The 14,443-nt window shown below is 40.8% G+C and overlaps 1 protein-coding gene across 3 annotated transcripts in view; it reads left to right on the top strand.

The window, feature by feature from the left end:
- GSAP (gamma-secretase activating protein) overlaps positions 1-14,443 on the top strand; it is an 87,253-nt gene that overhangs the window by 24,510 nt on the left and 48,300 nt on the right. For all 3 annotated transcript variants that reach the window (XR_011559436.1, XM_070755194.1, XM_070755193.1), the window contains exons 12-17: positions 1,222-1,307; positions 4,460-4,537; positions 4,926-5,003; positions 9,243-9,335; positions 10,570-10,787; positions 11,745-11,814. Coding sequence is in view for 2 of the 3 variants with exons in the window: in XM_070755194.1 (XP_070611295.1) it covers positions 1,222-1,307; positions 4,460-4,537; positions 4,926-5,003; positions 9,243-9,335; positions 10,570-10,787; positions 11,745-11,814 (623 nt within the window). In the remaining variant the exon portion in view is untranslated. The remainder of the gene's footprint in view (positions 1-1,221; positions 1,308-4,459; positions 4,538-4,925; positions 5,004-9,242; positions 9,336-10,569; positions 10,788-11,744; positions 11,815-14,443) is intronic.

Below are 14,443 nucleotides of genomic sequence, written 5' to 3'. Positions count from 1 at the left end.
TGTATGTATGCATGTGTATTTTATACAGTGTGTTCGTTTATGCTTTGTGAATGGAATTAAGGAAGTACAGTTTTTTAATAATTGAAAAAGCAGATAAAATTTTTAAAAAACCCTACAACCCTCGAAAAGAAACTAGCATTGGTTAAACTATGTATACCGAAATTGTAAAATTGTAATATAATTTAAAATTAATGGTATTCTCTTTTCCTGTACACATGATTGGAGAAGAAAAAAAAATTACCCTAAATAAATAAAAGAAACTAGGAAGAAGGAAAACTAAACTTACACGGCATAGATTCTCCAGGTCCCGTCAACCAGATAATGTCCTTTGGCGGGGCCTAGGGGAAGAGCCTTCTCTGTGGGGGCCCCGACCCTCTGGAATCAACTCCCCCTAGAGATTCGTACTGCCGCCCCGCCCACTTTTTGCAAGAGTCTCAAGACTCACTTATGTCTCCAGGCTTGGGGCAATTAGATCTAGATACACACACACACGGCCAATAAATGTGATGTATGGCTGCGATTGAATTGTTGGACTGATTTTAATATACTGGGTTTTCAGCTTAGGTAGTTTTTTAATTAATTAGATTTGTTTTGTATTCACTGTTTTATATTGTATCCTGTGAGCCGCCCCAAGTTTTCAGAGAGGGGCGGCATGCAAATATAATAATAATAATAATAATAATAATAATAATAATAATAATAATAATAATAATAATTGTTATTGTTATTGTTATTGTTATTGTTATTGTTATTGTTATTGTTATTATTAATAATAAAAATTGTTATTAATAATAAAAATGGTTATTAATAATAAAAATTGTTATTAAAAATAATAATTGTTATTATTATATTATTATATAATAATCTATAATAATAATAATAGATTCACAAATACAAATAATAAAAATTCTGCCTAAGCATTTCAGACGCTAATAACGCTGTACAGTATCTGTATAATCCTGCCTAGCTAATCCATGTCAGTAAATAGTTTGCATGTTGCTAATTAATCTCACCTTTGCAAATCATTGAGTTGTTGGGACTGATAGTCTTATCCTTCCAACATCAATCAGCTGAACTGAATTGAATAAATAATATTTACAATGTCGAGGGTGCTTCGTTGTAGAATCTCCTGTTGAGTCCTTTTACATCGATTATGGACTTTTGTAATGTAGCTCTTGGAGATAAAGATGTAGTACTGTATCTCCCTTTTTCTCTTCCTAGATCTGTGAACTTGAATTACAGCTACTACCAAGACCAGGAAACTATACCGAAACCTTTGGATGTGCATGTTTTTACAAGTGATACAGGTCTGTATACATGAGAAACAAGCTAATTTTGGGGATGCAAGCATTGGCAACCGTTGAGTTATAGATTTGCAAATTCTCTTTTGGTACTGTTTTCTTAAATAAGGCAAGTCACATGCATTCCATAATCAAAACACACGAGCAGTAGATGTTCAATTCAAATATACTCTGCTAAACCATAATGCCAAATTTGCTTGCTTTATTTATTTATTTTATTTATTTATTATTATTATTATTATTATTATTATTATTATTATTATTATTATTATTATTATTATTATTATTATTATGGGCTTCTCCAAGTATGCCCATATCACTCCAACACTCCGCAGTCTGCATTGGCTGCCGATCAGTTTCCGGTCACAATTCAAAGTGTTGGTTATGACCTATAAAGCCCTTCATGGCACCGGACCAGAATATCTTCGGGACCGCCTCCTGCCGCACGAATCCCAGCGACCGGTTAGGTCCCACAGAGTTGGCCTTCTCCGGGTCCCGTCAACTAAGCAATGTCGTCTGGCGGGACCCAGGGGAAGAGCCTTCTCTGTGGGGGCCCCGACCCTCTGGAACCAGCTCCCCCCTGAGATTAGGATTGCCCCCACCCTCCCTGCCTTTCGTAAACTCCTTAAGACCCACCTTTGCCGTCAGGCATGGGGGAACTAAAACACCTCCCCCTTGCCCATGTTGTTTTGTTGATTGATTGACTGTGTGCCTGTTTTTTATATATACTGTTTTTTATGAGATTATTAATTTAAATTGGAACTGGATGGGTGGGCATTGGATTTGGTATTGTGTACTGTACTGTTTTTTATTGTTGTTGTGAGCCGCCCCGAGTTTGCGGAGAGGGGCGGCATATAAATCCAATAAACCTAAACCTAAACCTATTTATTTTGTCCAATACACAATGAGGGTTTTAGTGGGTATATATCTATATACACATAGTAAAATACATGAAGAAGGTTATAGAGGAGATGCTCATAGTAAAATATATCTAAGAAAGAATAGAAAAGAAGGTATAGTAATAGAACATATCAATGAAAGAATAGAAGAAGAGATATAGGAATAGAAGAAAGGGATAGGCATGGCATCGGACCAGAATATCTCCGGGACTGCCTTCTGCCCCACAAATCCCAGCAACCGGTTAGGTCCCATAGAGTTGGCCTTCTCCGGGTCCCGTCGACTAAACAATGTCATTTGGCGGGACCCAGGAGAAGATCCTTCTCTGTGGCGGCCCCGACCCTCTGGAACCAGCTCCCCCCAGATATCAGAGTTGCCCCCACCCTCCTTGCCTTTTGCAAGCTCCTTAAAACCCACCTCTGTCGTCAGGCATGGGGGAATTGAAATTTCCCTTCCCCCTAGGCTTATAGAGTTTATACATGGTATTCTTGTTTGTATGATTGGTCTCTTAAATTGGGGTTTTTTAGATTACTTTTTAATATTAGATTTGTTACATTGTTTTCTTTATTGTTGTGAGCCGCCCCGAGTCTTCAGAGAGGGGCGGCATACAAATCTAATAAATAAATAAATAAATAAATAAATAAATAAATAAATAAATAAATAAATAAATAAATAAATAGGAGATATAGGAGAGCAAATAGGACAGGGGACGGAAGGCACTCTAGTGCACTTGTACTCGCCCCTTACTGACCTCTTAGGAATCTGGATAGGTCAACCGTAGATAATCTAAGGGTAAAGTGTTGGGGGTTTGGGGATGACACTATGGAGTCCGGTAATGAGTTCCATGCTTCGACAACTCGGTTACTGAAGTCATATTTTTTACAGTCAAGTTTGGAGCGGTTAATATTAAGTTTAAATCTGTTGTGTGCTCTTGTGTTGTTGTGGTTGAAGCTGAAGTAGTCGCCGACAGGCAGGACGTTGCAGCATATGATCTTGTGGGCAATACTTAGATCTTGTTTATTTTATTTATTTATTTATTTATTATTTAGATTTGTATGCCGCCCCTCTCCGCAGACTCGGGGCGGCTCACAACAAGACACAACAAATCGTAACAAATCCAAATAAATTTAAATATTTAAAAAAGTTTAAAAAGAACCCCAATATACTAACAAGCACACACACAAACATACCATGCATAAATTGTACATGCCCGGGGGAGGTGTTTCAGTTCCCCCATGCCTGACGGCAAAGGTGGGTTTTAAGGAGTTTACAGAAGGCAGGGAGAGTAGGGGCAGTTGTAATCTCTGGGGGGAGTTGGTTCCAGAGAGTCGGGGCCGTCACAGAGAAGGCTCTTTCCCTGGGGCCCGCCAACCGACATTGTTTAGTTGACGGGACCCGGAGAAGGCCCACTCTGTGGGACCTAATCGGTCGCTGGGATTAAGGCGTCTTAGTTCTAAACTTGCTATACTGCAGACTGAGATAGCAATAGCATTTAGACTTTTATACCGCTTTATAGTGCTTTTACAGACCTCTCTAAGCGGTGTACACAATCAGCATATTAACCCCAGTATGAAATTCACTTTGAAATTCACTCAACAAATGTCTCACTTAAGAACAGAAACAGTGCTTTAAAAATATATTAGAATGTGCTGCGATGGATAGATTAACCTGGAAAAGAAAAAGAAAGAACAGAATTCTTTTTAACATAGGACTTGCCTTACCCACGGGATTTTTTTATGTTTGTTTTTTTAATGTATCAATAAAATATATATTTTTTTAAAACCCAGAAATTTTCGGCTCAATTGGGGTCGTGCCCTGAAGATTTACCTGTATATATAAGCATAAAACGTATCAGGAAAGACTGAATGAACTCAATCTGTATAGTCTGGAGGACAGAAGGAAAAGGGGGGACATGATCGAAACATTTAAATATGTTAAAGGGTTAAATAAGGTTCAGGAGGGAAATGTTTTTAATAGGAAAGTGAACACAAGAACAAGGGGACACAATCTGAAGTTAGTTGGGGGAAAGATCAAAAGCAACATTAGAAAATATTATTTCACTGAAAGAGTAGTAGATCCTTGGAACAAACTTCCAGCAGACGTGGTTGGTAAATCCACAGTAACTGAATTTAAACATGCCTGGGATAAACATATATCCATTGTAAGATAAAATACAGGAAATAGTAGAAGGGCAGACTAGATGGACCATGAGGTCTTTTTCTGCCGTCAGTCTTCTATGTTTCTATATGTTTTATTTCTAGGAAGTTTGTGTTTGTGTTATAGTTTGGCTAATACGAATTCCAAAGAAGTATCTTATTCGGTGGCTTTTCTACATAAAGGTAAGTTTATGCTGCCCCTTACAATATTATCCAGGTGTTATACTGATTAATGATTAATGAAGAGGCAGGTTGATCTAACGGCGAAGGCACCAGAACTAGAAAGAGTGCAGAGAAGAGCAACAAAGATGATTAGGGGACTGGAGGCTAAAATATATCAATAACGGTTGCTGGAACTGGACATGTCTAGTTTGATGGGAGACATGATAGCAGTCTTCCAGTATCTCAGGGGTTGCTACAAAGAAGAGGCAGTCAAACTATTCTCCAAAGTACCTGAGGGTAGAACAAGAAGCAGTGGGTGGAAACTAATCAAGGAGAGAAGCAACTAAGAACTAAGGAGAAATTTCCCTTCCAGAATGACAGTTTACCTGCATTGTTGTGTCTTTTTCAGGTTATAGTAGAACGTATACTGCCGCTTTGGAAGAGATGAACCCTCTGCAAATAAAGGAGCTGGTTTTTTTGGATCTTGGTAAATTAATAATTTTATCCCCCATATCTTCTTCTTTGTCTGCTTCTCTGGATGAAGCATACCGTATTTTTGGAGTATAAGACGCACCTTAGTTTTTGGGGAGGAAAATAGGGAAAAGAATCTCCTTACCAGGTGTTCATCTGGCTAGCGTCCTTAGTCTGGTCAGTTTTATCCCCTGATTAGGGCTTTAAAAAAACCTTACTTGGAGAGAGTAACAAGCAACAAGTAGAACAATGAAGAAAACCCTGCAAAGACTTAAGGCTTGGAAAGCATTCTTCACAGAGAGTAACAATGAAAGAGCTTGCAAGCTGGTAAGAGCTGGGAACGTTGTTAGCACCTGGTTAGGGCTGGAAAGAAACTTATTCGGGGCAAGTTAGAGCAATGAAGAAAGCCTTGCAAAGACTTAGGGCTTGGAAAACATTCTTTGCAGAAAGTAACAATGAAAGAACTTACAAGCCTTTAAGAGCTGGGAAGATTGTTTGCACTTAGTTAGGGCTGGGGGGAAAGAGCTTTGAAAAAGTTACATTCAGAGTATTATTATTATTATTATTATTATTATTATTATTATTATTATTATTATTTATTGGATTTGTATGCCGCCCCTCTCCGCAGACTCGGGGCGGCTAACAACAGCAGTAAAACAGTACAACAAAATCCAATACTAAAAAACAGTTAAAAACCCATTATATAAAAACCAGTCATACATACAAACATACCATACATAAAATTGTGAAGGCCTAGGGGGAAAGTGTATCTTAGTTCCCCCATGCCTGGCGGCAGAGGTGGGTTTTAAGCAGCTTACGAAAGGCAAGGAGGGTGGGGGCAATTCTAATCTCTGGGGGGAGTTGGTTCCAGAGGGTCGGGGCCGCCACAGAGAAGGCTCTACCTCTGGGTCCCGCCAAGCGACATTGTTTGGTTGACGGGACCCGGAGAAGACCCACTCTGTGGGACCTAACTGGTCGCTGGGATTCGTGCGGCAGAAGGCGGTCCCTGAGATATATAAGATGCACCTGAATTTTCAGCCTCTTTTAGGGAGGAAAAAGGTGGGTCTTATACTCTGAAAAATACAGAACTTAAGGCAGGGGTCAGCAACCTTAAACACTCAAAGAGCCACAGCGGTCCTAACCAGAAGCCTGCCATTCAATTCATGAGCCGATCGAAAGTCTAATTCTCCCATCATAGAGTCTTCTTCTAGTGTGTCTTTTTCCTCTACCTGTCCTAACTGAAAGCTCTATCAATTGTGGCGGCAACTGGTGACAGGGAGCTGCAGCAGAAGGATAAAAGAGTGACCTGTGGCAGTCATGGCCTGCTGCTCACACGGGAGAGACACGGGGTTGGGGGTAGCAAAAAAGAGCTTACATATAGTAGATAATGTATCTCCAATTGATACAAGATATTTACAATCACTGAACATCCAAAATATACTATTTATTCCTATATGTATATAGTAGATAATCACTGAACATCCAAAATATACTATTTATTCCTATATGTATATAGTAGATAATCACTGAACATCCAAAATATACTATTTATTCCTATATGTATATAGTAGATAATCACTGAACATCCAAAATATACTATTTATTCCTATATGTATATAGTAGATAATCACTGAACATCCAAAATATACTATTTATAATAAATAGTATATTTTGGATGTTCAGTGATTGTAAATATCTTGTATCTCCTGGAGGAGAGGAGAGGCCAGGCACCCTAACCCAAACCCTTCACATGAGTGATGTCAAATCGGCCATTTTTAAGCCAGTCACATGACCTTTAAGCCGCCCTCCGGTCACATGATTGTCAAACTACCTGATCACATGGCCAGCAAGCCACTCCCACCCAGTCACATGGTTGACAAGCCACGCCCACAAAATAAGCCACGCCCAGAGTGGTAGTAAAAAAAATTGTGGCCCTTTACTGAGTCATGCGGCTTTCTGACCCCTGATCTAAGGCCCTTGGGAGATCTTTCCATTGAAAAGCTAGAACATATATATTTCATTTTGTCTTTGTGCACTGCCGTGATCTCTTGTGTTCACTTTCCTATTAAAAACACTTCCCTCCTGGACCTTATTTAAATCTGGTTGGCCAAATTATGAATGGCTTCTAACTTGGCTTCATTCTGCTTGGCAGAATAAAGCGGTTTTAATAACCTGTAGTCATAAGACTTGGCATTTTGCAGGAGGGGGAAACATTGGAATTTTCCTCAGCTGCTTCCTGTGAAACACATTATTTTATTCAGCACATTATTTTATCCCCTGGTTATGGCTGAAAAAACCTTTTTCGGAGGGAGTAGCAATGAAAACAAGCCTGCATAGGTTTAGGGCTGGAAAAAAACCTCCGAGGAAGTAGCAAAACGTCTGAGGGAGACCTCACCTATAAAAAGATATTGACAAAATTGAACGGGTCCAAAGACGGGCTACAAGAATGGTGGAAGGTCTTAAGCATAAAACTTATCAGGAAAGACTTAATGAACTCAATCTGTTTAGTCTGGAGGACAGAAGGAAAAGGGGGGACATGATCGAAACATTTAAATATATTAAAGGGTTAAATAAGGTTCAGGAGGGAAGTGTTTTTAATAGGAAACTGAACACAAGAACAAGTGGACACAATCTGAAGTTAGTTGGGGGAAAGATCAAAAGCAACGTGAGAAAATATTATTTCACTGAAAGAGTAGTAGATCCTTGGAACAAACTTCCAGCAGACGTAGTAGATAAATCCACAGTAACTGAATTTAAACATTCCTGGGATAAACATCCGAGGGCATGGGGTGAGGTATCATCAGTACGCTGATGATACCCAGCTTTACATCTCCACCCCATGTCCAGTCAACGAAGCAGTGGAAGTGATGTGCCGATGTCTGGAGGCTGTTGGGGCCTGGATGGGTGTCAACAGACTCAAGCTCAACCCGGATAAGACGGAGTGGCTGTGGGTTATGCCTCCCAAGGACAATCCCATCTGTCCGTCCATCACCCTGGGGGGGGGGGGAATCATTGCCCCCCTCAGAGAGGGTCCGCAACTTGGGCGTCCTCCTCGATCCACAGCTCACATTAGAAAACCATCTCTCAGCTGTGGCAAGGGGGGCGTTTGCCCAGGTTCGCCTGGTGCACCAGTTGCGGCCCAATCTGGACCGGGACTCACTGCTCACAGTCACTCACGCCCTCATCACCTCGAGGTTCGACTACTGTAACGCTCTCTACATGGGGCTACCTTTGAAAAGTGTTCAGAAACTTCAGATCGTGCAGAATGCAGCTGCGAGAGCAATCATGGGCTTCCCTAGGTATGCCCATGTCACACCAACACTCCGCAGTCTGAATTGGTTGCCGATCAATTTCCGGTCACAATTCAAAGTGTTGGTTATGACCTTTAAAGCCCTTCATGGCATTGGACCAGGATATCTCCGAGACCGCCTTCTGCCGCACGAATCCCAGCGACTGATTAGGTCCCACAGAGTGGGTCTTCTCCGGGTCCCGTCAACTAAACAATGTCGGTTGGCGGGCCCCAGGGGAAGAGCCTTCTCTGTGGTGGCCCCGACTCTCTGGAACCAACTCCCCCCGGAGATTAGAACTGCCCCTACTCTCCTTGCCTTTCGTAAAGTTCTTAAAACCCACCTTTGCCGTCAGGCATGGGGGAACTGAAACATCTCCCCCGGGCATGTACAATTTATGTTTGGTATGTTTGTGTGTGTGCCTGTTAGTACATTGGGGTTCTTTTTTAAAACTTTTTTTAAAAAATATTTAAATTTATTTGACTCTATTTGGATTTGTACGATTTGTTTATGCTTTGTTGTGAGCCGCCCCGAGTTCGCGGAGAGGGGCGGCATACAAATCTAAATAATAAATAAATAATAAATAAATAAATATCCATCCTAAGATAAAATACAGGAAATAGTATAAGGGCAGACTAGATAGACTATGACGTCTTTTTCTGCCGTCAATCTTCTATGCTTCTATGTTTCAATGAAAAAATCCTGCAAGCTTGAAAGATTGTTAGCACCTCGTTAGGAATTGGCGGAAAAAAGGCATTGAAAAAGTTTATTCACAGTATAAGACGCACCCAAATTTTTAGCCTCTTTTAGGGAGAAAGGTGAAATACGGTACCTGCATTCTAGGATTTAATGCTATAATAATACTACAATGTTGCCTAATGCACCTGTTGTGTACAGTTCAGTTCTGAGCTCTTTTATTTTGATTTATTACGCTTTTAAAAATACCTCCAACTTTCATCCCAAAACAGACACTTACGTGGTTGTGTACTTACCTGGACAATTCCTGCATTTTCTGGACACCCAGCATCCTGACCTGAACTGCCACAGTTTCTTTCTGTCAGGTATTTTTATTTTAAAAAAGAAATGTTTCCAGGAGAAAGAAAGGCCTGTATTTACAACCTAGAACAGGAGTCGGTCGTCTTAAACATTCAGAGAGCCACTTGGACCCATTCCCCACAGAAAACAAGCAAGTATAACAAGCAGGAAGAGGGAGATTATGATTCCGCTATATAGAGTGCTGGTGAGACCACATTTGGAATAATACTGTGTTCAGTTCTGGAGACCTCACCTACAAAAAGAGATTGACAAAATTGAACGGGTCCAAAGACGGGCTACAAGAATGGTGGAAGGTCTTAAGCATAAAAGGTATCAGGAAAGACTTAATGAACTCAATCTGTATAGTCTGGAGGACAGAAGGGAAAGGGGGGACATGATCGAAACATTTAAATAGGTTAAAGGGTTAAATAAGGTCCAGGAGGGAAGTGTTTTTAATAGGAAAGTGAAGACAAGAGCTAGGGGACACAATCTGAAGTTAGTTGGGGGAAAGATCAGAAGCAACGTGAGAAAATATTATTTCACTGAAAGAGTAGTAGATGCTTGGAACAAACTTCCAGCAGACGTGGTAGGTAAATCCACAGTAACTGAATTTAAACATGCCTGGGATATTTATCTCTGTGTGTGGGTGTGTGTTACAACTTAATACATAAAACCATTTTAAAACAGTAAACACAGTGACACCAATAAAAAAACACAAAAAACATCCACATTAAATACACACAGGAGTGAACTAACATTACATTAACATGGGTAGATTATAACATTTTCTAAGCAGGAAGGAAGGAAAGAAGGGAGGGAGGGAGGAAGAATGGTGGAAGGTCTTAAGCATAAAACGTATCAGGAAAGACTTCATGAACTCAATCTGTATAGTCTGGAGGACAGAAGGAAAAGGGGGGACATGATCGAAACATTTAAATAGGTTAAAGGGTTAAATAAGGTTCAGGAGGGAAGTGTTTTTAATAGGAAAGTGAACACAAGAACAAGGGGACACAATCTGAAGTTAGTTGGGGGAAAGATCAAAAGCAACGTGAGAAATTATTATTTTACTGAAAGAGTAGTAGATCCTTGGAACAAACTTCCAGCAGACGTGGTAGATAAATCCACTGTAGCTGAATTTAAACATGCCTGGGATAAACATATATCCATTGTAAGATAAAATACAGGAAATAGTATAAGGGCAGACTAGATGGACCATGAGGTCTTTTTCTGACGTCAATCGTCTATGTTTCTATGTTTCAGCCAAGGAGGCAAACTTCAATCCACTGAAAGGTGACGCTGTCTTTTCCCCGGCCAAGTCGAGTGTCTTCGATCGCAGCACAGGGAAGCTGTTTACCATGGAAATGAGCCCGAAGGCTTTGCTACAATTTTTGTGGAAGAGCAAGTCGGATAATGAGCAATTAGCAGCCTTGCACTGTCTCCTACTACATGTCGGAAGCACGGAGGAATTGGAAAACCAGGTAGGTAGGGGCATCTAATATTCCTCCTGTCTGTCTGATGGAAATTATTGTCTGTTTATCTGTGTGTAGAAAATAAGAAAACACCTTGGACCCACTGTTGTTGTTTTTTAATCAAGTCAGTTCCCAGTTACTACTTATTGCAATACAGTGTTCCTTCGATTTTCGCGGGTTCGAACTTCGCGAATGGCTTATTTAGTTATTTATTTATTTATTTATTTATTTATTTATTTATTTATTAGATTTGTATGCCGCCCCTTTCCGTAGACTGGGGTGGCTCACAACACAATAAAACAGTTCATGACAAATCTAATAATTTACAATTTAAAATATTTAAAAAACCCATTATTTAAGCAAACATACATACAAGCATACCATACATAAATTGAATTGAATAGGTCCAGGAGAGATGTCTCAGTTCCCCCATGCCTGACGACAAAGGTGGGTTTTAAGGAGTTTACGAAAGGCAAGGAGGGTAGGGGCAGTTCTAATCTCTGGGGGGAGCTGGTTCCAGAGAGTCGGGGCCGCCACAGAGAAGGCTCTTCCCCTAGGTCCCGCCAAATGACATTGTTTAGTCAACGGGACCCGGAGAAGGCCCACTCTGTGGGACCTAACTGGCCGCTGGGATTCGTGCGGCAGAAGGCGGTCCCGAAGATATTCTGGTCCAATGCCATGAAGGGCTTTATAGGTCATAACCAACACTTTGAATTGTGAGCGGAAACTGATCGGCAACCAATGCAGACTGCGGAGTTTTGGAGTAACATGGGCATATTTAGGAAAGCCCATGATTGCTCTCGCAGCTGCATTCTGCACGATCTGGAGTTTCCCAACACAATTATTAGTGGTAGGCGATGTAGCCCTTATTAAACCGAGACAGCGGGGGAATACAAACTGCCTTTTATAAGGTGTCATGGCGGCTTGCAGGTGGTTAATGAGATTTTGGTTTTCTCTTTCTAACAGATCATCCAGTGGCTTTCTGAGAACGCGTGGAGTTGTTTCGCATTTGATCCTATACAAGAACTAATCATTGGTAAGTGTTTTTATGCCCGAGGCCTTCCTACAAGGGTGCAGCCATTAGGAGTATCCATCTTTCAGACTGTATTTTCAGAGTACCTTTTTTCCCTTAAAAGAGGCTGAAAATTTGGGTGTGTTTTACATTCCGAATGTAGCTTTTTTGAAGCTTTTTTCCCAGGCCTAACAAGATGCTAACAATCTTCACGGCTTGCAGGATTTTTTCCACTGCTACTTTGAAGAAGTTTTTTCCTAGCCCTAAGTCTTTGTACTCTTGTTTTCACTGCTACTCCCTCTGAAAAAGGTTTTTTTCAGCCCTAACAAGGTGCTAACAATCTTCCTGGCTTGCAGGATTTTTCAATGGCTACTCTGAATAAGTTTTTTTCTAGCCCTAAGACTTTGCAGGCTTTTTTCTATTGCTACTCCCACGGAAGAAGATTTTTTCAGCCCTAAACAGGGGATAAAATAATGTGCCGAAGTTAACCAGATTAAGGACGCTAGCCAGATTGAATACCTGGTATGTACGAGGGTCGCCCAGAAAGTAATGCACCACATTCCCCCCCCCCCCCCAGCCTACAGTAATAGTACGAAGGAGAAACTTTAGATATACATTATTTGAATTGTCAGGAGTGCGTGTGTAAATGTTGCACTTCTTCAGACAGAGAGCGAAGCTGCAGCAGTGTTTTGAAATAACATCTGTTTTTTGACTTTCAATGACTTTGAATCCTGGGCCTAGAAAGCTTAGAACTAAGACGCCTTAAACAAGATCCAAATATTGCCCACAAGATCATATGCTGCAACGTCCTGCCTGTCAGCGACTACTTCAGCGTCAACCACAACAACACAAGAGCACACAACAGATTTAAACTTAATATTCACCGCTCCAAACTTGACTGTAAAAAATATGACTTCAGTAACCGAGTTGTCGAAGCGTGGAACTCATTACCGGACTCCATAGTGTCACCCCCAAACCCCCAACACTTTACCCTTAGATTATCTATGGTTGACCTATCCAGATTCCTAAGAGGTCAGTAAGGGGCGAGTACACTAGAGTGCCTTCCGTCCCCTGTCCTATTGCTCTCCTATATCTCCTATACCTTTCTTCTATTCCTATATCTCTTCTTCTATTCTTTCATTGATATGTTCTATTCCTATATCTTCTTTTCTATTCTTTCTTAGATATATTTTACTATGAGTATCTCCTCTATAACCTTCATCAGGTATTTTTCCACTAAAACCCTCCTTGTGTATTGGAATGAATGAATGAATAAATAAATAAATAAGTGATGTACGTTACAAGCAGCATGTCATCGTTAAATTTCTCACTGCGGAGAAAGAAACTATTGGGAACATTCACAAACGTTTGTGTACAGTTTATGGAAAATCTGCAGTCGACATAAGTACGGTTAGTCGCTGAGCAGTTCTGGTGGGCCTGGTAGGCCTGTTTTACACCCTCTCCAGGCTCCAGAGACTTCCCTGGAGCCTGGGGAGGGTAAAAACGTCCTCCCCCATCCTCCTGGAGCGCTCTGGAAGTCGAAAATGCCCTCCCAGAGCCTCTGTCCAAGCAAAAAGTTACCTGGCTGGTGCACACATGCATGCTGGAGCTAGGGCAATAACTCACGTGCCAGCAAATATGACTCCACGTGCCATCTCTGGCACCCATGCCATAAGTTTGCTATCGCTGTCCTAAATCCTATTTAGTGATTCCACTCCAATGAATTCGATGGAGCTCCTTTGCAAATACAGTGGTACCTCTACCTAAGAATGCCTCTACTTAAGAACTTTTCTAGAAAAGAACCAGCTGTTCAAGATTTTTTTGCCTCTTCTTAAGAACCATTTTCTACTTAAGAACCTAAGCCTGGAAAAATTTCCCAGGAAATTTGAGAGCGGCACGAAGGCCCGGCCAGTTTACATAGAAACATAGAAGACTGATGGCAGAAAAAGACCTCATTATCCATTTAGTCTGCCTTTATACTATTTTCTGTATTTTATCTTAGGATGGATATATGTTTATCCCAGGCATGTTTAAATTCAGTTAGTGTGGATTTACCAACCATGTCTGCTGGAAGTTTGTTCCAAGCATCTACTACTCTTTCAGTCAAATAATATTTTCTCATGTTGCTTTTGATCTTTCCCCCAACTAACTTCAGATTGTGTCCCCTTGTTCTTGTGTTCACATTCCTATTAAAAACACTTCCCTCCTGAACCTTATTTAACCCTTTAACATATTTAAATGTTTCGATCATCTCCCCCCTTTTCCTTCTGCCCTCCAGACTATACAGATTGAGTTCATGAAGTCTTTCCTGATACGTTTTATGCTTAAGACCTTCCCCCATTCTTGTAGTCCGTCTTTGGACCCGTTCAATTTTGTCAATATCTTTTTGTAGGTGAGGTCTCCAGAACTGAACACAGTATTCCAAATGTGGTCTTACCAGCACTCTATATAAGGGGATCACAATCTCCCTCTTCCTGCTTGTTATAACTCTGCAGCCAAGCATCCTACTTGCTTTCCCTACCGCCTGACTGCACTGTTCACCCATTTTGAGACTCAGAAATCATTACCCCTAAATCCTTCTCTTCTGAAGTTTTTGCTAACACAGAACTGCCAACACAATACTCAGATTGAGGATTCCTTTTCCCCAAGTGCA

Source organism: Erythrolamprus reginae, chromosome 6 (assembly GCF_031021105.1).
Source record: "Erythrolamprus reginae isolate rEryReg1 chromosome 6, rEryReg1.hap1, whole genome shotgun sequence".
Classification (NCBI taxonomy): domain Eukaryota; kingdom Metazoa; phylum Chordata; class Lepidosauria; order Squamata; family Dipsadidae; genus Erythrolamprus; species Erythrolamprus reginae.
Note: the sequence above shows the minus strand (reverse complement) of the source record. Positions and strands in the feature narration are given on the sequence as shown.